General features: G+C 46.7%; 1 protein-coding gene and 1 pseudogene across 1 annotated transcript; one reads left to right on the forward strand and one right to left on the reverse strand.

Annotated features, from left to right (window-relative positions):
* Window positions 1–302: 302 nt before the first annotated feature.
* LOC101020899 overlaps window positions 303–23,286 on the reverse strand; it is a 44,149-nt pseudogene continuing 21,165 nt past the window's right edge.
* Window positions 10,494–13,314, forward strand: MLNR (motilin receptor). The gene is made up of 2 exons (XM_003913874.5): window positions 10,494–11,394; window positions 12,183–13,314. The coding sequence occupies exons 1-2, from the start codon at window positions 10,494–10,496 to the stop codon at window positions 12,518–12,520; spliced, it is 1,239 nt and encodes a 412-aa protein (XP_003913923.2). The 3' UTR covers window positions 12,521–13,314.

The raw sequence follows: 23,286 nt of genomic DNA on the forward strand, positions 1-23,286 counted from the left end.
ACAGTGAGTCTAAGGTAAACTTCCCAGTGGGAAGAAGATCCGTAACCTCTCCTTGCCTTTCCCACATCCCTATTTTCCAGTACCTTCTTTCGCCCACTACCAGAGGCCCAGAACCTTCCTGTTAGTGGCACTGCTGGGTCTGCCTTCCACCAGAAAATCCAACATTCTCTCACTCATCCCCCATTAAAATTTCCATCCCAAGGACTTCCTCCTGGGGACGGACACTCAGTGCTTTTTTTTTTTTTTTTTCCTTTTTTAATGGGTGAGCTAGTAAATTTTATGTTATAAATATTTTACCACCATAAAAAAAAAAAAAAAAAAAAATCCTTGAAAAATTCACTGAAGAAGCCAGTATGGAAAGAGGAGAACTCAATGTTTAAAATAAAGCCAACTTTTTTTTTTTTAAATCAAAAGATAAGTACATAGCTTCAAGCTCAACGTCTAGGTTGAGGACAATCATTATGAGTCCTATTAAAGGACAACCAGTTTTAAGAACACTGTCAGGCAAGCTACCATGTAGCTCTCCTTCACTCCATGCTTAGCTCTTCCAGACTTCCCAGTATTGATGAAGGATCATGTTTTTGTTCAGCTTTGCCCAGTGCTGTCATTCATAATAGATAAATGAAAAGTCCCAGAAACCTGTTGTGTTTGGGAAGGTTTTCTTTTGTTCCAGGCTTCAGTGGTTAATATGCTTGACAAATTTCAGAGTCTCTATCTCTGTAGACCAATGCCAAAGAATTGCTCTCTGGATTCACCGTTAGCAGCTCTTCATCTTCATCTTTGGCAATGTAAGAAGTGAAACCACCATATTCTGGCTCCCAGCCTTCACAGCCACAGTGGAGAATTAAGTCTAGGGCAAAATCAGCCTTGCTATGGTCATGAATTAGAAGTGTGGTGACCAGTCTTCCAACGCCTCAGTTCCCTTTGGCATGTGGGAACACCTGATTCATTATTTGTTTCATTTTCCTCTGACTCTGGGTCTGTCTGGTCGTGGCTCTGTTGGCCGTTGATGCTCATGTCTGCCTGATTATTCTCTCACTTAGGAGGGCTATGGCCAGTCCCTTCCTCAGTTCTATCAGCAGCAGAGGCTGCTGCTTCGTCTTTTTTGTCATCCATCTCATCTTCCGAAGGGGCCAGGAAGTGAAGCTTCAGGCCTGTGAAGTTGGAGAGCAGCAAGAATAGTGCCTCAGAGCAAAATAACTTCATTCACTCCTTCAATATATCGGGAAGCTTCCTCTCCTCAGCTTTCTCATAAAGCCTTTTGTTGGCTGGGCACGGTGGCTCACGCCTATAATCCTAGTACTTTGGAAGGCCAAGGTAGGCGGGTCACCTGAGGTCAGTAGTTCAAGACCAGCCTGGTCAATATGGTGAAACCTTGTCTCTGCTAAAATAGAAAAATTAGCCGGGCGTGATGGCAGGTGCCTGTAATCCCAGCTACTCGGGAGGCTGAGATGGGAGAGTCGCTTGAACCCGGGAAATGCTTGCAGTGAGCTGAGATTTAAAAAAAACAAGAAAACCTTTTGTTAGGGGGACCTCAGCTGCTCTATTCCACATCTCCATTCACCAAGGCCTCACAGACCTTTGCAAATTTCTCAGGCTTAAGAAATTTCTTCAGGAAAATTTTAGAACTTTCTTCAGACTCTTCTTGAGTTTGAACTTGGTAATCCATAGCCAGATAAGTAGGGTTGATCCAATCATACAAAATTTCATGGTCTTGTGGGGTATGAGGGCTCCAAGGTGTGAGGGGGTTCAAAGTAGTTGGGAGGCCTAGTCAGTGAAGGACCATGAAACCAGCCACTGATAGACAAACGTGACTTCAGACAGGACTTCGAACACCTGGTGAAAGGACACTGCAGATGCTTCAAAGAAAAACAGTTTGTTCCATAAAGGGATAAGAGACTTGACAATCTCCTTCGGCTGAAAGTGTTCATCAGTGTTGTACAGGTCCGGGGTACCCCCCAGGCGCCTGTCCCAGGAAAGAACCAGGTACAGGATAAAGGCGATCCAGCGCCCTTCTAGCTCATCATCATGACACAGCAGGGCATCAGTGAATTCATATTTAGCACAGGACACATCAGTGGTTGGTTCCCAGTAAATTTTAGAAATACCAGAAAGCCAGGACCAGAAATCTTCAAACAGAATTTTCCTTAAAGCAGAGATGTGAGGCCCTCTTCTTCAAATCATCAGACTGCTGGAACTTACATAAATCATTATAGTTTTCATGGAAATCTAAGTTCATAAGTTCCTTCTGAAGCCCTGCCAAGAAGTCGGCTTTGGATGAAGTTTGGGATCATGCAGTGAAGAAAGGGGTCCATGTCCCTGACAATGGTTTCGTGGCTGAATGGTGTCCCACAGCTCCAGGCCTCAGCCACCTGCTTTTTCAAGGTTTCCTCCATGATAGCATTCGAAAACTCTGCCATCACCTCCTTCTTTCCCTTTGTTCCCACCCGGGTTGGGCCGGGCTCCACTGGCCGTTTCCCATTCATTTCTTCACAAGGTACAGAGCCACACCACACTCGACTCAGTGCTTTTAAAATCCATGTACATCTCTTAATTGCCGCAACTCCAAGTACCGTGATAAGAGTTTAAAATGTTGGGCTGCGGAAGGAGAGTGTGGAAATAGGAACATCACAGAAGCAGCTAAGCATGAGTCCAGGTTTGAGCAAGGTATAATACTGATTGACAGTATGATTGCATGTCACCTCTTTTTTTTCTGTAGATTGGAAATAGGAGTATAGAATCTTATGCATCCTGTTTGAGCATTCCATGGGTTGCTTTCCAACACAAATCCCTTGCTTCTCACCATTATAAGATTATTTCTGCAGGATGGTGGCTCAAGGAGGTAAACAGGCTTTAAAAGAAAATAGGCCAGGTGCGGTGGCTCACGCCTGTAATCCCAGCACTTTGGAAGGCCGAGGTGGGCAGATCACGAGGTCAGGAGTTCCAGACCAGCCTGGCCAACACGGTGAAATCCTGTCTCTACTAAAAATACAAAAATTAGCTGGGCCTGGTGGTGCACACCTGTAATTCCAGCTACTCAGGAGGCTGAGGCAGGAGAATCATTTGAACCAGGGAGGCGGAGGTTGCAGTGAGCCAAGATCGCGCCACTGCACTCCATCCTGGGTGACAGAGCAAGACTCCATCTCAAAAAAAACGAAAAGAAAGAAAATAGTTCCCCCAAACTTAAAACAAGCAGTGATTCTGTAACCTAATCAAAAAAGATGATGCCTCATGTTTTTAGAGAGTTTTTAAATATTCTGTTTTCATATACATTTTGTAAGTATATGCCCTTGGGAATCTGTATCCCTTTTGTTTATGTATCATTTTCTCTCTGATGCTCCTAAGAGGGGAGAAAAAACTTGGAGGAAAAAGAAAATAACAAAAGAACCAAGATTTCAATAAGGTGGTCATCAAATTCTGTGTCCAGAGTGGTGCCCTCAAATGTTTAGATGCTGTAATGACTATTTTTTGTCTCATAAACAGGGTGATTGTGCCATTTCTACTTACTATGGGAAATTTGCCAAGAGAAAACGGTTTCAAAACCGAACAGATTTTGAAGCCACGTGACCCGTTCAAATCATTATGTCTAGGATCTGTCGAACATTTAATGTGTCCTAAGCGTTGTGTTCAGTTCTTTACCTTGGGCATCTCATACAGTCCTCTTAATTGCTCTAGTAAGCATTATCTGCAGCATAGAGAAGTCGAGCTCTCTGCCACAGGTCTCATGGCTAATCAATGATGAAGCTGGGGTTTGATCCAGGTGATTGGTCTGGTGCTCCCTCACTTGACCACTATCCTCTGCTGTCTGGCCCAAAATGTATAAACTCTAGGAAATCAAAATTAATATTAATTGACTTTAATAGTGCATTTATGATAGCATTTATTGATTGAGTACCACCTGTTTGCTAGGCATTGTGCTAAGCACTTCATCATATGCAAAGCAAGCCACAGCCCTCTAAGGATTGAACAGAAAGAAATCAGATGAGAAGAATCTGGTACAAGCATAACAGACTAAATGAGAAACCCTAATTTCTTTCCTCTTGAATTTCATCCCCTGATACTTTCACTACCATTTTGAGCCCAAACTCAGTCCTTAAGAATAGCCCATCTTAAATACTCATCCAAGGATGAATATGCCGTTTTTACCACTTACCACAACTGAGACACGCTGACATGTTCAAAAATGAATATAGCTACCATGTGGACCAACCTCAAAAACACGCTATGATGAAGGAAGCCAGACACAGAAAGTCACGTATTGTACAATTCCATGTGTATTAAATATCCAGAATGAGTAAATCCATAGAGACAGATTAGTGGATGCCAGAGCTAATTAGTGGATGCCAGAGGGAGGAGGAAATGGGGAGTAACTGCTCAGTGGGTGCTGGGTTGATGGAAATGCTCAGGAGCCAGACAGAGGCAGTGGTTGCACAACACTGAGGGCACAAAATGCCAATAAGTTTGTCACTTCAGAATGGTTAATTTTATGTGAATTTCACCTGAATTGCTTAAGAAGGGAATATAAAACTTATAAACTGATACACAGGTAACATAAGACTAGAGAATCCTGGGCATCAAGTCCATAAAACTGACGTAGTCAGTAAGTTCATTTTGCTAAGGACACAGGCCAACTTGTCTCTTTTTTCTCAAACTCCTACACCTCCCAGGATGGTACCACTCCTTTCAGCCCGTGGCATGTGCCTGGCTTACAACTGAATATTTTATGGATGTCCTTGAGAGCAATTAAACAATTTGGCCTGCCCAGACCAAAGTTACCAGCTCTATCTCATTCTTAATCCTTCTAGGATGACACAGAGGTCTTAAAGAAGAAATTACCTTTTCAGTTTCACAGTTTACCAATGGCAGCAGCTGCACAGTAAGAATGTTCATATCCAGTAGTATAAGGCCTATAACCTCTTGCCTCCCACCCTCCCAAGGGCTTGTTCCCTCTCCACCATCCATCCCCCTTGGAAATTGTTGCCGCGCTGAGCCTGTCTGTCTCTCAGGAGAAACTAGGATTAACAGAAAACTGTTAAGCGAGCCAGGCGCGGTGGCTCACGCCTGTAATCCAGCACTTTGGGAGGCCAAGGCGGGCAGATCACGAGGTCAGGAGATCGAGACCATCCTGGCTAACACGGTAAAACCCCGTCTCTACAAAAAAAAGTACAAAAAATTAGCCGGGTGTGGTGGCGGGCGCCTGTAGTCCCAGCTACTCGGGAGGCTGAGGCAGGAGAATGACGTGAACCTAGGAGACAGAGGTTGCAGTGAGCTGAGATCGTGCCACTGCACTCCAGCCTGGGTGACAGAGTGAGACTCCGTCTCAAAAAAAAAAAAAAAAAAAAAGAAAAGGAAAAGAAAAGTGCTAAAGCAACAGCCACAGAGTAATAGGAACCCACATTCCACAAAAGTCTTGCCTGAATTTGCCCTGCCGTGTCCCTGCCATGTAAAGAGAAAACCTAGGAAACACTGAGTCCCCCGTCAATGTGGTGAGACTGGGAAATAGCTGGCCTTGAACTTCTCTGCCAGGGGCTCCCTTCCAGGGCCAGCTTTGCTATCTCTGCATTTTACTAAAGATACCATTTCCTGGTGCCTGGGGTCTAGAGGACCCAGTGGGTCATGTGAATGAGGAAGGGGCTGAGTGTGAAGCCACAAATACCTTGTGTGTGGTGACCGCTGTGGGGTGCCTGCAGAGTGGCACCAGCCTACAGGCTGCAGGTGGCAGCTTTTGGGGAACATGAGCTCAGAGCTGCCACAGCTTCCAGTTTTGCAAGACAATGCTCCCTTCTCAAACTCCCACACCTCCCTGGATGTTACCACTCCTCTCAGCTTGCGGCGTGTGTCTGGTTTACAGCAATATTTTATGGATGTCCTTGGGAGTTACTAAAGAATTTGGTCTGCCTAGGCCTAAGATATCATGCTAACAATCCAGAACTTTACATGAAATTTCCTAATTGTAAAAGGTTGGTTCAAAACATTATGAAATGGCCAGGCTTGGTGGCTCACACCTGTATTCCCAGCACTTTAGGAGGCAGAGGAGGGTGGATCGCTTGAGACCAGGAGTTCAAGAGCATCCTGGACAATCTAGGGAGACCCCATCTCTACAGACTTCATGCCCTGCTCTTATGTGGGGAGAAGAGTGTAAAGCCTGTGGAGTGTTTACAAGCTTCCATAAGTAAGCTATTATACAAGTTATGGATCTATTTTAATGCTCCTCACAACTTTCCAGATCTTCAATTTGCCCATAAAATCTGGTTTCTGAGATACAAACTGGAAGACACTTTCCTAGCAGACTCCAGATCATAACCTAGCATTCTCTGCAGCCGGTGGTGCCATGGTCTATATAGCAAGAGGCTACCCAGCACAGTGGTTATGCCCATGGACTCTGGAAGTGGACAGCACCACCCTTACTGGCTGTCCCAGTGACCTGGGGTCACTTCTTTGTGCTTTGCTCTTCTCGTCTCTAACATAGAGATACTAAAAGAACCTGCTGCCTTAGATTGCTGTGGAGGATGAAATGCATTCAGATATGAAAGGACTTGGAACAGTGCCTTGCAAACAGCAAGCATTAGCTTTATATTCATCCAGGTCATCCCTCTATATTCATCAAAAGCCAACCAGTGAGGCCTCCAGCCCGGGGCCAAAAGCCTATTGATGACACCAACTTCTTGCCTCTGGGGATGCAGGCCACAGCCGGGCCAAACCTAGACCCACTCTTGCCCCACATGAGTTACAGGCGGAGAGTTACTCCAAGAGTAGAGAAGAGAGATGCCCATGCTCCTGGTCTACTGAGAACTTCTTCTCACTAGATGAACTATGAAGTCAGGAAGCTGGTGAATGTCTACAGAAACACAAAGTAGAAAACAGATCTGGTCCCATTCCTTCCTAAAACATTGAATGCCAACTCATCGTAAGAGCTCAGATATGTCCTATGGGCCACGTTGTTTGAACCTCAGCACAGCAATGTTATCCAAAAAGCCCATTGGGTCTCCACCTCTCCATATCAGTATTCTGTCTTCAGCTGAAGTTTCAGTGAATACTTACTGAGCACCCACTGCAATCAGAGCACTGTTTTAACTGCTAGGAATTGTAAAGAAAACAGTGGTACCTGGTTCTGCAGAAGCTCATTCATTCTCCAAGTTAACAAATATTTATTAAATTCTCACTTTGTGCCAGGCACTAAGGAAACAGCAGTGAACACAGTAGATTAAAGCCCTGCCTTCTGGTGCACATAATGTTGGGAGATAGAGATAGATAATCAACAAAAAACTAAGTAAATTAAATAGTATGTCAGTTGATAATAAGCAATATGGAGAAAATACAATAGAGAGAGGGAGTGCCTGAATGGAGGTGAGTAATTCACAACAGCCAGGATGCTGACTGCAGACACAGTGAGCCTGCCTCAGCGCCACCATGGTGGGTGGGGAAGGGAAAAAGGGAGCCTTCAGCAGAGGCTGGGGTAGTCCATCTGGCCAAGGAGCAAATGGGAAAAACCAAAGAGACTCAGGAATTCGCAGCCCATGACAGCCATGGAGAGTGCTCCTGGAAGCATCATCTGAGTGAAAGAAAGAAGCCACCTCTTCACCAACCACAGGCCCCTGCCTCCAAGGCTAGCAGAGCCACTGGTGACCATGCAGGAAGGGGACATGGAACTGAAGTCTAGCAAATGCCAGCCCCTCACACCCCAGGAGCCAGCATGAAGCTTCATAAGGACCTCTCCCTCTAGCTTTAAGCCACTGACCCCTCTCCCCATACACCTGGGCCACCTTGGGGAAAGGCGTGTTGTCTGAGAGAACTGAACACTGCCCAGAGGGGCTGCTTAACTGGTCTGCCTGGACCATGCCTTACCCGGGCTAGAGCATTCATTTCTCTTGTTGAGAGCACAGGGGAAAATCAAATCAACTATAAATGAAGAAATTACATTTTCTCCGCCTAGGGGGAGGAGACAGGGAGGAAGAAAAAGTGGAAACTGTGAGTACAGAAACAATTTTGAGGAGTTTTGCATGAAAATGATCCAGAAGAGAAAAACTGATGACGAGAGAGAGAGAGAATTGAGGTAGTGATATCTGGAGGAGAAAGGAGCACTTAAGGGGCAGAGCTGACTTCAACTGCAAGTACCACCAACTGTCCCAGGGGAGCATGAGCGGAGGTGGGGGTGTGGTAGTCATCTTCAGAGAAACAGGGTGCAAGGAAACCACCCAAAGGAGGTGGTGGGGGGTGTTGGGTCTAAGGAGACAGGAGGGGGGCGGTGGGAGAGTGAATGAGGTCAGGTGAGAGCTGGGAGGGCCGGGGGAACGAAGCACCCTGCTAGAGGTTGTGCTTTCAAGTGAAACAACACCATGTGGGAGCCCGCAAGGAGTGGGCAGGGAATTGGGCCTCACCAGGGCTGTGGTGCTCTTGGCGGATGGACGAGGCTGACAATGGAGAAAACAGCAAGGGAGTCAAGGGCGTCTGTGTGGGCGTGATGGCGACTGCCCGTGGAATTTCCGTTGGGTAAAGGAAGAAAAGTGAAGACATGGGGCAGGCAAGGGACCGGGAAAAGGAAGGAGGAGCCACCGATGGAGGTCGCAGTGGGTTGAAGGATTACCGGAACTGAGGTGCTAGGGGAAGAGAGCTAAAAAGAGAGTGGGCGGAGGTCGGAAAGAGGGCTGACTGAAGTGGAGGTGGAGGAAGGCTGGCAGGCCCTGGCAGCCGTGAGGTGTAAGGTCCGTCGACAGGCGCGGCTGAGATCGGGTGGAGAGCAAGGTCCTAGATGGAAAGGAGGTCAACAAACTAGAGGCCAAGGCATTCCAAGACTCGCCATGGGTGTGGACGGCCGCAGATGCAGTGCTTGAAAGAGAGTGCAGGCACCTGGTCCTCAGGGACTGCAGATGACCACGGGGGAAAGCGCTGGGGAGGGCGGGGTCTGATGAAGTCGCACTCAAAGCTAGGTTTTAGGACCGCTGGAAGCAGCAGTGATGAGGAAGGCGACAGGTGTCCCTCCTCCAAACTCACAGTCTGCATGTGAGAGAGAACTGCAGGAGAAGCTTGTCCCTAGGCAAAGCCAGGTGTCAGGTCCAGAAAAGAGGTTGAGGATTTAAGCCACTGAGGGGGTGGAGCTGGGCAGTGAGTGGGTCGTCGGTCTTGCAAGCTCTGAGATTAGGCCGACCAGAGCCCACATCCCAGTCCCGCCTCTTCCTGCCTGTTTGATCTCAAGCGAGACCCGCTTTGTTCATGGGCGAAAGGAGGGCCATGAGGATTAAATGGAGAGCACAGGGCCAGATCCATCTAAATTCTCAGTGTTAGCTATTGTTATTAAGACCACACTGAACAATACGCTTACATCCGTTTTGGCCCCTTTCCCCAATTTTCGTTCTTTCCGGTGTTGATAGTCTAGTTTTTTAAGTTTATGAAACATATTGTACATAAGAACGACATATCACATGTGAAAGTACTCTAGTGTCCACGTAAATATTTGTCTTGTTCTTTATAATAAATAAATATGCTCACGGATCCTTGAAATTATCTGGTCATGGCCGGGCACGGTGGCTCACGCCTGTAATCCCAGCACTTTGGGAGGTCGAGGCGGGTGGATCACCTGGGGTGAGGAGTTCGAGACCAGGCTGGCCAACATGGCGAAACCCCGACTATACAAAAAAAAACACACACACACAAAATTTAGCCGGGGCATGGGCGCTCCTGTGCTCCCAGCTACTCAGGAGGCTGAGGTGGGAGGACTGCTTGAGCCTGGGAGGTCGAGGCTGCAGTAAGCTGTGATCGCGCCACTTACACTCCAGCCTGGACGACAGTGAGACCCTGTCTCAAGAAGAAATAAAGAAAGAAAGAAAAAAGAATAAAAAAGAAATTATTTGGTCAATTATATGGTCAGCTCCCTCCACCACTCGCGAATTTACAGAAGAGAACTGGCCCAAGATTACGCAGTTACTCGGTTATAGAGCCAGGATTAGACAGGAGAGGCTCCAGACTCTGGTCTAGACTCCCCTCCTATTATTTAGCATTATAGCTTCCTGAGGATTACCGTAAGCCCTCCTCCACCATCAAGCGGCAGCTACCAGCCACCAGACCAAGATCCCTTCGAAGGTCTCCTGTGTACCGGACCGACAAAAGCGCCCATACAGTGCTGGGTCCAGTAACCGAAGCTCTCTAGGGTGCAGACATCGCTCACAGGACGGGGTAGGGCTCGTGCGCTCAGGGCGCCGGGTATTCCAGCTGGTGGAGAGCGAAGCGCCCTAGAACTGCATGGGCCAGGGAGAGGGCGCGGGAGCAGGGCCGGGCCGGGGCGGGCCGCGGCCGTGGGCGGAGACTGCGCGCAGCCAGCTCCGGAGCGCCTCGGTGCCCACCCTGCAGAGCCGCTTCCCGAGTGCCGCAGCACAGCGCTCCGCCGTCTGACCGTCCGCGCCCGCAGCGCGCGGGCTGGGAAAGGAGGCGCTCACCGAGCGGTACCACGCGCCAGGCTCCCAGCCCGACCCGGGACGCGACGGCCGCTGGGAGCACCCATGGGCAGCCGCTGGAACAGCAGCGACGGCCCCGAGGGCGCGCGGGAGCAGCCATGGGCCGCGCTGCCGCCTTGCGACGAGCGCCGCTGCTCGCCCTTTCCCCTGGGGGCGCTGGTGCCGGTGACCGCCGTGTGCCTGGGCCTGTTCGCCGTCGGGGTGAGCGGCAACGTGGTGACCGTGCTGCTCATCGGGCGCTACCGGGACATGCGGACCACCACCAACTTGTACCTGGGCAGCATGGCAGTGTCCGACCTACTCATCCTGCTCGGGTTGCCCTTCGACCTGTACCGCCTCTGGCGCTCGCGGCCCTGGGTGTTCGGGCCGCTGCTCTGCCGCCTGTCGCTCTACGTGGGCGAGGGCTGCACCTACGCCACGCTGCTGCACATGACGGCGCTCAGCGTCGAGCGCTACCTGGCCATCTGTCGCCCGCTCCGCGCCCGCGTCTTGGTCACCCGGCGCCGCGTCCGCGCGCTCATCGCTGTGCTCTGGGCAGTGGCACTGCTCTCTGCCGGGCCCTTCTTGTTCCTGGTGGGCGTCGAGCAGGACCCCGACATCTCCGTGGTCCCGGGCCTCAATGGCACCGCGCGGCTCGCTCCCTCGCCTCCCGCCTCGTCGCCGCCCTTCTGGCTCTCGCGGGCGCCACCGCCGTCCCTGCCGTCGGGGCCCGAGACCGCGGAGGCTGCGGCGCTGTTCAGCCGCGAATGCCGGCCGAGCCCCGCGCAGCTGGGTGCGCTGCGTGTCATGCTGTGGGTCACCACCGCCTACTTCTTCCTGCCCTTTCTGTGCCTCAGCGTCCTCTACGGGCTCATCGGGCGCGAGCTGTGGAGCAGCCGGCGGCCGCTGCGAGGCCCGGCCGCCTCGGGGCGGGAGAGAGGCCACCGGCAGACCGTCCGCGTCCTGCGTAAGTGGAGCCACCGCGGTTCCAAAGACGCCTGCCTGCGGCCCACCCCGCCGGGGGCCGCCAAACGCTGGGTCCCCTTCCCCTGCTCGCCCAGCTCTGGGCGCCGCTTCCAGTTCCCTTTCCCATTTCGATTCCAGCCTCCACCCGCCCGTACTTCCTGTACCCCCAGAAAACCATGTCCTGTCCCCCAGGAGCTCTGGGGGACCCCAGGGGGGCTTTGAGGGTGGAATCCCCGATCCGATTCAGTAACCAGCAGTGCTTTTCCAGAGCCTCTGAGACCAGGAAGGAGAGTTGGAAATTCTTAATCCAACCACCTGTTAGATGCCACAGATGAGGAGTCCTCACAGTGCCCTTGAGAAGATGAGGGAGATTTCATTAAGCTAAAAATTTTTATTTAATGTTAAGTGATGCTAAAGGCTAAAGTAAACCTTGCTTATATCAAAAAGTAAAGATTGTGCAGACCCGTTGTAGAATTCAACAGAGAACAGAAAACTTGTCTCCCAAGTGGTTTTGTGGAAGGAAGCCTGCCAAGGCGGCTTGTTCAGAGAAATTGCTCCTTCTGGTTTATGTCCAGCCTTGATAACACGTATAGGAACCTACTATGCAGTTTTAAAGCAAATATCCTGCAGCCTGGTCATTTTTTTCTGGGGTGAAGATCTGGCCAGGTAGAAGTTTTCTCTAATTTATTTTGCTGTTACTTATTATTGCAGATGGTTCCTTGTGAGGGTGGGAGGGTTATTTGCTTCCCAATGCTTTTGTTAATGCCGGTGCTGTGTCTTACGTTGCAGTGGTGGTGGTTCTGGCATTCGTAGTTTGCTGGTTGCCATTCCACGTTGGCAGAATCATTTACATAAACACGGAAGATCTGCGGATGATGTACTTCTCTCAGTACTTTAACATCGTCGCTCTGCAACTTTTCTATCTGAGCGCATCTATCAACCCAATCCTCTACAACCTCATTTCAAAGAAGTACAGAGCGGCGGCCTGTAAACTGCTGCTGGCAAGGAAGTCCAGGCCGACAGGCTTACACAGAAGCAGGGACACTGCGGGGGAAGTTGCAGGGGACACTGGAGGAGACACAGCAGGCTACACCGAGACAAGCGCTAACATGAAGACGACGGGGTAACCAGCACGACCAAGCCAGGCTCCTCTCGCAGTTCTAAGACTTAGGGGAAAACAGGTGTGTAGAGAAATAAAGACTGAAAGTGAGGAACAGATCCTGTTAAGAAGAATGGAAAGAGGATTGCAGTTGTGCCAGTTGGTTAAGAAATAGACCGTATGATTTATTGAACCAAGGTATGAAATGTAACTGTGCCAACCTTTCTAGTTTCCTTCCCAAGTACCTCCTAAGGGATGTCTATTTTACCATCACGAAATCCCACATCTCAAAGTGTGCTCTGTGTGATGGTTTCATGAAGTCCTCATTCTCCTGCTCTTCGGAAGGATGTTTGTTCATTTTACAGTTAAGTGATACATAGAGATGCTGGCCCCAAAACTGCCACCTCTGAGATCATGAGTGTATTTTATGTTTTGGATGTAAATATAACAGTACATCTACAAGGAACCAGGATAATGACAGTTTGGATCCAAGAAATGATTTAATACCTATGTATGGCTGCAAAAACTTTTAGAAGTAAAAGGAATTCTAGGTAGACTCCAGTGTTTGGGGTCCCACCTCTCCAGATCACAGCAAATCATAAAGTTTAGGCACAATAAAACCCTCTTTCAGAAGTATTAAGCAACTGTACTGCAACCCACTTCTCCTTGACACTGCCCACGGGACCTTCCCAGTGCCACTGGCCATGGGGTGGCAAACTTTGGGCATCAACATTTGAGAGTAGAGAGCTCAGCAGGACATGGCTTTCTCCGGTGACTACAAATGACATTTGTAAAGAGCTATTTAATATGCTTTATCTCACCTCAGCTTGGTGGGGTGAGTGCTGTCATCAACATTCCTGTTTTGGAAGTGAGTCTCGGATTGCCCAAACAGGAGCTGGTGAGCTGGAGTCTGAATCCAGTGTTTAAGTTGCTCACCTATTCCCAAGCCAAGATGCTGTCCTTACTGAAAAACACCAGCCAATGGATTTAGTCAGGAGTGAAAGAGAACTCACAGGACATTCTGATCAACAACTCTGTAACTTTGTTTTGATTTTTACAGTTTAAAACAAAAATATTTTTAGAGGGTTACTGTTGTCCCTCAGCTCCAAAGGGCTTCACTGACACCACCTTCTGTATGAATGGCACCCCCAAGATGTGGGCAGGGTACAGCTTTCAGGTTGTACATGGGACCTTTTTTGGGGCTTTCAGACTGATAAATTCAAACCTAAATTACAATAGGATCTTGATTTTTATGAGGAATTTGTCCTGAGACCTTCATGAATCTTCAAATCTACAAATACCAGAAAAGTAACAAATGCTATAACTTCAGAGTTATAATGACAGATAGACATCAAGTCACATCGAGACTTGGAGGCTGGAGAGGCAGCTGTGCTGATTCACTGACTTGATGTCTCTGCTTCACAGCCCACAGTTTGGATGGCTTCGGTGAGTGTCTAAATTACTTTCCGCCACAGGCCACCATAGTCTCTTTTGAATAGTTAAAACTACAAAAGATGAATACATAAATAACAATGGTCTGCCTGACATGCACTCAAAGTTCTGTTGCTTTCTCATTTTCTTAGCCAAAGCCCTAGCTCAGTCCCCAGCCCGGTCCACAATTGGCGCAGGAATGAAGACTCTAGTTTGCTTTTTCTCCTAGCTAGTGGAAGAAGCAGATTGTAGTCACTGGAAGAAGCATTCCCTAAACTGTGTTCTGCAGATGTTCAGGGATTATTGGAAAAAATGGTTCTGGGTTTAAATATGGTAGGAAAATACCACATTGTGTCCCCCCTACCACACCCTAAACATTTAACACACACAACACAACATAGCATGTCAGAGGCTCTGAGAAGTTGTCTCAACCAACATCTCCTTATTTTATCACAGAACCAACTCCCCATCTTCCCTCCCCAAGAACATTTAGTAAAATCTCATGGAGTGAGAAATACTTTGGGGAGCACTGATGTAGGGGTTCCGACAGTGGTGGTGCCAGCCTTGAGCCTCCGTAACTGTCTGCTTGGTAGCACTGAGTACAGCAGCTGCCACGGTCCTTCTGCGCATGGGAGCTCCTCTCTGGAGCAGTCAGGAGTGGCTACCTCCCTAGGGAAGGTCACAGCAAAAAACCTTATTGGGACGTATATAATACTTTATTTTATTTTTTTAGAGACAGGATCTCATCCTCTTGCCCAGGCTGGAGTGCAGTGGCACAATCCTAACTCACTGTAACCTGAAATTCCTGGGTTCGAACCATCCTCCCACCTCAGCCTCCCGGGTAGGCGGGACTACAGGGATGCACCACCGTGCCTGGCTACTTTTTTAATTTTTTGTAAAGTTGGGGTCTTACTGTGTTGCCCAGGCTGGTCTCAAACTCCTGGCCTCAAACAATCCTCCTGCCTCAGCCTCCCAAAGTACTGGGATTACAGGCAAGAGCCACCACACCTGGCTTATGTATAATATTCTAAATGTAGAAGCAAAGACCTCTCTTTTGAGCTCTCTTGTTCAGATTCTAGAAAACAAGGATTTACATGACACTTTCCTGGGTCTTAAGCATGTTTCAGGTGTGGGCATAAGGAGGATCACCCTTCCCTTCCCAGATGTTCCCTGAGATGGAGGGACTGAAGGCCATCCCTTCCCGAGGATTCTTGTGTGGTCTCAGCCCACTAGTGGACTGTGAAATCAGTAAGTGTGCCACATTTTTCTTTAATGGAACAGCACAGACAAGAATACAGTCCATTGTGCATCACATGTAGTAAGGTAACTATTGTGCTGTGAAACTTTTGTTTCAATTATGTTTTGGTTGGTGTCTTTCCCGGTTTACAAAATAAAATGTATTCTAACTGTGGGTCACGGTGGAAAATGTTTAAAAAGTTGTTCTAAGATCTAACGTTTTTCTCTAGCCCAGCAGAGAGCGGTCTGTTCTTACACTGACATCTGGCTATGAAAAGGGAGGCCAAGTCAGCGAATCACTGGAGCAGGAGAATCAGTGAGCTCTGGTTTCCAGTCCAGGGCTCCCTACCCACCCGACCCAGGTGGTAATCATGGAGGCTATGGGCCAGCCACTCTCTCCACCCCAACTGTGCTGGCATGCCAGCCACTTCTCTTTGAGCCCCCTCTCCCTTCTGCAGGGGGAACCACTTTTGTTAGGTGAGCTACCAACCTTGGAAGAGGGTTTGTATTTCATTCATTCCCATGGCAAATATTTACCAAGCAACTGCTAAGTGCCAGATGTGTATAACACAATACACTAGAAAAACTAGTCCGTGTGATGATGTCAAAATCAATCAACTTTCTAATGGCATTCTCTGTTTGAAATGTGTATTGTGTCATCTAGACTAACATGGATTCACCATTTAGATCAGATGGAAGTGCAGAACATCAGGTTTGCACTATCTGTCTGGACGTTCCTCCTCTTTTTTACGTGAGACATTTCCACTTCTGAAGGAAATGTTCAAAGAGCTATTGCACAACATCCGCTGCGATCCAAGAGTTCCCTGTGCCAGGTTCTCAAAGAGACACAGGCAACGTGCTAATGGTGTTTAAAATTCAAACACGCCCTCTCCTGACCCTTTCTACTCATGTCATAATGACATTTGCCAGTATATGGAAGCAAATTTTAGTGGCTGCACAGGTCTAGTATGTTTTGTTTTGTTTTGTTTTAGAAACAGGGTCTCCCTCTGTTACCCAGGCTGGAGTGCAGTGGCTTGATCATAGTTCACTTCAGCCTCAACCTGCTGGGCTCAAGCAATCCTCCCACCTCAGCCTCCCAAGTAGCTAGGACTACAGGCACACATCATCATCACACCTAGCTAATTTTAAAAAATAATTTTTTTAAGAGATGGGGTTTTATTATGTTGCCCAGGCTGGTCTCCAACTCCTGACCTCAACCGATCCTCCCACTTCAGCCTCCCAGGGTACTGGGATTATAGGCATAAGCCACCACACCCAGCTTAGGTTTAGTGTTTTAAAAGTGGCATTACTTAAACATAGATGGGATGCAGTATTTAATTATGAGTCCAATTTCTAAGGATTCCAAACCCTAACTATTACAGAGCCCCTAGTCTTCTATGAGGAGCCTTCGAAATCACGTTGCCTCTTCTGAGTGCACGGGGCATGGGCTCCACAGGAATGCTCTGTGGCAATCACTCAACCTGTCCCTCTCTGGTGTATACTACAGAGGAGGGGAGAGAGGCCGACTCGACCGGCCGCCTTAGGAAAACACCACACACTTTTTAAATAGTGCACACCTGTGTACTAAGGGCTATAAGGCTTTTTATTCCCCACACTAATTCTCTGGGTCAGTGGTTCTCAAACTTCAGCCTGCATCAGAATCACCTGGAGGACGTGTGAAGACACAGATTGCTGGGCTTCCCCCAGAGGGTCTGGATTTAGCAGGTCTGGGGTGGGACCCAAGAATCTGTATTTCTACTGAATTCCCAGGTGATGCTGGTTGATGTCTCAGGTGGGACAGAGCGGGATGGCATAAGATTTCATCACACTACCCAGGGCACGCTCGACTGAAAACAACTGTTTATTTCTGGAATTTTCCATTCAATAGTTTTGGACCATGGTTGACCACAGGTAACTGAAACCTCAGAAAGCGAAACTACGGATAAGGGGGACTACTTTGTGGTTCCAAAGAAGCCATCCAGCTGGAAAAGTTCTGTTGTTGCTTTTTCCACAGGCTCCTGCAGATAGGTCCCTTTAGTCATAGGCTCTTTTTTTTTTTGAGACAGGGTCTCACTCTGTCACCCATGCTGGAGTGCAGTGGCACAATCACAGCTCACTGTAGCCTCAGCCTCCTGGACTCAGGTGATCCTCTCACCTCAGACTCCTGAGTAGCTGGGACTACAGGTGCACACCACCGCACCCAGGTAATTTTTGAATTTTTTCGTAGAGACGAGGTTTCACCATGTTGCTCAGGCTGTTCTCAAGCTCCTAAGCTCAAGCAATCTGCCCTCCTTGGCCTCCCAAAATGTTGGGATAATAGGCATGAGCCACTGCGCCTGACCACTTTAAATACTTTTAAGAAATGCTGCAATACTATATAAGCTCTTTTTGACCATACAGCTTTTTTTTTCTCCTCTCATATATTAACATTCCCCAAAATACTCCACCTTGAAATTCTAGAGAGAAGTTTGGGTATGATGTCAGGGTTCGCCATAAAGATTTGGGAGGCAACAGCATGGAAATGATCATTTTATCCAGTGGCTTAAAAACTTTCGCTTGCATCGGAAACACCAGAGGGCTTCTTAAAACACAGATTTCTGGGCCCGCTCCAGAAGTTATGATGCTACTGTAGGCCTGAGAATTTGCATTTCTGTGTAGTTTGCAGATGGTGCTGCTGCCGCAACTCCAGGATCCCACTTTGAGAACCACTGATTTCAGTGATAGAAATAGATGGCCCTGACTAGGAGAAAGTTACCAAGATCAAAGCAGAGGCAGAGAGATGCACTCTAATGATCCCTGCGCTGGCTGGAAGTCACCAAAGCAGGCAGAAGAGCAGAAAAGGAAAAGCGCGTGATGCATGTGATACAACCTGAAGGAACAGCGTTTCACGGAGGGTCGGAGGCCATGGGGTCACGCACCACGGGGAACACAAAGAGAATGAAGTAGGGTTGCCAGATGAAATTCAGAGCCTGAAACTAAATTTGAACTTCTGATAAACAACATATATTTTAAGTTTAAATAGTATTAGCATGACACACTAAGGGCCAGGCGTGGTGGCAAACACCGGGAGTCCCAGCACTTTCGGAGGCCGAGGCAGGAGGGTTACTTGAGACCAATAATTCAAGACCAGCCTGGCAATACAGCCAGATTTCATTTCCACAAAAAAATGCTTTTCTTCATTAGCTGGGCGTGGTGGCGTGCCCCTGTAGTCCTCGTTACTTGGAAAGGCTGAGGTGGGAGGATCGCTTGAGCTCAGGAATTTGAGACCGGGGTGAGCTCTGATCACGCTACTGCACTTAAAAAGTATGGCGTACCTATTACTTATATTTTAAAATCATTTATCATTTATCTGAAATCCACATTTAAATGGGCACTCTATTTTTATTTTTAAATCTGGTAACCTTAGGATACAGGCAATGGAAAGACCACAGAGTGTGACAAAAGGAAGGAATCTAGAAAGTGCCTTTCAAGAGAGCGCTGGGGCAGGAGCCAGAAGATGGTAAGTTGAAAGGAAATGGCCACTGAGCAAGGGCAGGTTAGATGGTCCCAGCCTTGGGGGCCTCTTTGTGCGGGGAGCTCAGCAGCTGGTTAAGGGACTTTGCTGCTAGTCCTGTACTGTACTGACTTGTACCCCCACCCAAGAGCCAGCCTCTCCTGCTGTGGCTTGTACCCCAGTGCCCTAGTTAGGAAAGCACCTACCGCCCCGTGCTAGGCATCTGCACTGCACAGTGGATAATTATTTTGATTTTTTTTTTAAATCACAAAACTGAAGAAAGCGTCTGATTCAGAACTTCCTGGAATATAATGTGTCATGACAATCTGTCAAACTGAAGAAGTTTCATTTGTATCTAACCTATTCCTAGGTGTTTATGTACACTTACGCATTTTTTAAGGCTTTATTTTCTCTTTCTGCAAAAGCGGTTGAATGAAATAAAATTTGTTAAATGACTAATTAATTTACAACGAGGGGCTGATTCTTTTTTTCTTTTTTTAGACAGGGTCTCACTCTCTTTCCCAGGCTGGAGAGCAGTGGCGCAATCAGAGCTCACTTGCAGCCTCCACCTCCAAGGCTCATGCAATCCTCCCACCTCAGCCTCCCAAGTAGCTTGGACTATAGGCACACACAACCACGCCCGGCTAATTTTTCAATTTTTTTGTAGAGACTGAGTCTCACCATGTTGCCCAGGCTGGTCTTGAACTCCTGGGCTCAAGTAATCCACTTGCCTCAGCCTCCCAAAGTGCTGGGATTCTAGGCATGAGTCACTGCTCCCAGCTGGGTGGTTCTTCTTCTAAAAAAAAATGTAACTCTGTGTGATGACTGAGACCATAAAGGATAATGAAGTAATATTTAAATCTGTGTAAAGCAACTAGCATTGTGCCTGGTAGTAATAGATTTGATAAATACTACTTAAATGTAAATGGAAGTTAGCAACATTTTGGACAGGGAAAAAGATCAATTTCTTAAAAACTAAGTTCATTGCAGTATTATAATGCATTATAATGGAGTGTTTAGTTATATAACTATTGCAATGTACGTATAACATATAATAACATAAGGTACTTGGTACGCCATCTGGAATGCAGTAATCCTCGGTAAACGTGAGCTAGCATTTCTGTCCTCAGTTCATATCCTATTAACTATCACTTGTTAGGTCTTTTTGTTTGTTTTTTAAAACATGAAACAAAAGTACTGAACATTTATTTTCTAAAAATCCAACAACTCATAAGAGGCGTATTCACTTCATTACTTAGCTTCTTAAGGGACATCATTAGCATTTTACTCCCAAAGGATGCTATCTTTCACTGAAAGTCTTCAGCTATTTTTTGTATTTATTATAACCCCATTCATATGATTCTGAGTTCTCCTCCAGCATGCATTTTTAAAAACTGGATTCTTGTGGCTAATGGAACCATCTGGTTTTCTTAAATAAAGATGAAAATGGCCAGGTGCAGTGGATTGAGCCTTGTAGTCCCAGCTACTCAAGAGGCTGAGGTGCGGACTACTCTCTTAAGCCCAGGGGTTGAAACCTACAGTGAACTATGATCAAGCCACCGCACACTAGCCTGGGCAACAGGGCAAAACCCCACCTCTAAAACTAAATAAAAATAAAAATGCATTTTATAAACACATTTCCCAGTAGCAGTTCCTAAGTTGGATTCTTTAAATGTTCATTTACTAATTTCCATATACATTTTGATTTCCTTTGACAAGGAAAATATGCAAAGTATATTTTATGTTTAAGTTGTTGGGCTATATATAAAAATGAATAGACCTGTAATCCCAGCACTTTGGGAGGCCGAGGTGGGTGGATCACTTGAGGTCAGGAGTTTGAGAACAGCCTGGCCAACATGGTAAAACCCTGTCTGTACTAAATATACAAAAAAAAAAAAAAAAAAAACTTGCTGGGCGTGGTGGCACGTCCCTGTAATCTCAGCTACTCGGGAGGCTGAGGCACGAGAATCACTTGAACACAGGAGGTGGAGGTTGCAGTGAGCTGAGATTGTGCCATTGCGCTCCAGCCTGGGCAACAGAGTGAGACTGTCTCAAAATAATAATAATAGGACCAGGACCCTTAACCTCAAGATTCTGTGACTTGTCAGGATGGGGGGAAAAAAGTATGTCAATAAGTATAGATGTGATTAAATAAGTTTTAATAAAGAGCAGGGGAATTTAGAGAAGTTATGCCAAGCATTAAATGTATTATTTTTAGTAACCAGAATTTCCTTCTATGGTTGTAGTCAAGATTTTATAGTCTTTGAGAGGCCAAGGCAGGAGGACCATTTGAAGCCAGGAATTCAAGACCAGCTTAGGCAACATAGCAAGACCCTGTCTCTACAAAAAAAAAAAAAAAAAAAACACCTAAAAAATTAGCCAGGTGTGGTGGTGCACACCTGTAGTCCCAAGCTGCTAGAGAGGCTGAGGTGGGAGAATCACTTGAGCCCATGAGTTCAAGGCTGCAGTGAGCTATGCTTGCACCACTGCACTCTAACCTGGGTGACTTGTCTCAAAAAATAATAATAATAAAATAAAAGATGTTATAGTGATTGTTGACTCAAACCATGCAAACTCTGCTGCATATAGTTTATTAACAATAACTCTCCATCTGAGGAGTCCTTAAATCTTTCTGAGCTCAGTTTGCTCAAATGTAAAGTAAGAAGGTTAGACCCAAATTATTTGTCATCTCCTCTACATAAATTATTCTGTGAATCCCTCACTTCCCTCAGCCTTGTAGGTTTGGGTATATTTTAGAAATTTGCTAGGTACAGTAGCTCTCACCTGAACACTTTGGCAAGTTGAAACAGGAGAATCGCGTAAGCCCGGGAGTTCAAGACCAGCCTAAGCAATATGACGAAATCCCATCTCTACAAAAAGTACAAAAATATCCACGTGTGGTGGTGCCTGTCTGCAGTCCCAGCTACTCTACTCAGGGGGCTAAGGTGGGAGGAGCACTTGAGCCCAGGAGGTCAAGGCTGCAGTGAGCCATGATTGTGCCACTGCACTCCAGCCTGGGTAGGAGAGCAGGACCCTGCCTCAAAAAAAAAAAAAAAAAGAAATGTACTAGAATTAAACAAAAGGGACTTGTTGCACCTAAAATAGCTTTTTATAAAGCTTTCAAGTCCATGAGGTTGATTTCATTTAAAATACAGTTGCTAACAAGTTGGGGTATCTGCTGTGCCTACCAATAGCATGTTAAAAGCATTCAATAGGATGGCACAAGAGAGGAAGGGCTGTTAGCAACAGAACAGTGATGTTTGGAGATGGGGTAACTGAGACTGACAGGAAGGAGTGAGGAAAAGTGGGACATCCAATGGTGAGGTCCATCACACTGATCCTGAGCCCCCAACAGCAGCACCAAACTATGCTCAGCACTTTTTAAAGAAATTATTTAAATCAACAAATAAAAATTGTATATGTTTATTGTATGCAACATGATGTCTTGATAGATATATGTTGTACACATTGTGGGATGGCTAAATCCAGCTAATTAGCATATCTAATACCTCACATACTCTTTTTGGTAAGAATATTTAAAATCTATTCTCTTAGCAATTTTCAAATATACAATTTATTTTTGTTAACCATAGTCACCACGATGTATAATAGATTTGCTTTCTTTTCTTTTCTTGTTTGACACAGGGTCTTGTTCTGTCACCCAGGCTGGAATGCAGTGGCGTGATCATGGCTCACTGCAGCCTTGACTTCAGGGGCTCAAGTGATCCTGCTCCCTCAGCCTCCTGAGTAACTGTGACTACAGGCACACGCCACCATACCTGACTAATTTTTAAATTTTTTGTAGAGATAGGGTATCACTTTGTTGCCCATTCTGGCCTCAAGCAATTCTCCTGTCTCGACCTCCCAAAGTGCTGGGATTACAGGCATGAGGCACCGCACTCAACCATGATTGCTTGAATTTAATCCCTCTGACTGACTAAAATTTTGAATCCTTTGACTAACACCTCCCCAATCTCTCCCTGCTTCCCTTTCCTGGTAACTGTTTTACTCTCTGCTTTTATGAGTTCAATTTTTTTAGATTCCACATATGACTGAGATTGTGTGGTATTTGTCTTTCTGTGCCTGGCTTATTTCCCATAACATAATGTCTTTCAAGTTCATCTGTGGTGTTGCAAGTGGTAGGATTTCCTTCTGTTTTAAGGCTGAATAGTATTCCAGTGTATGCATACATGTATGTATGTATGTATGTATGTATGTATAAACCACATCTTCCTATCCATTCATCCATTGATGGGCACCTAGGTTGATTCTATATCTTAGCTATTGACTTGTTTTTAAGAATCAGTCTTTCTGCCCAAAACGTGTGGTGTCTTCCATACACACATGGTAGGGGCTGATCAGGGAGTAGTGGTGTGCTCAGGTATATTTGTGTCCAACAGGCTTCCTTCCAAAATGAACATCCAGACTACTGGGCTTTTAGAGAAATAGTCCCAAGGTGTCTAGGCACTCTGCTGTTCTTGGAAAGTCAGGATTTGTCGTAAGCATGTCTGTCACACTGGGAGTATCTGAAGAAAATTGTTCTTTTTTCTTAACGGTCATTGCAACTGCTTTTAGGATTCCACTGTGTTAAATCTGCCCTTTCTTTAGAGCAGTCAAGAGAGATGTAATAACTG

This window comes from Papio anubis, chromosome 15 (genome assembly GCF_008728515.1).
Source record: "Papio anubis isolate 15944 chromosome 15, Panubis1.0, whole genome shotgun sequence".
In the NCBI taxonomy this organism is placed as follows: domain Eukaryota; kingdom Metazoa; phylum Chordata; class Mammalia; order Primates; family Cercopithecidae; genus Papio; species Papio anubis.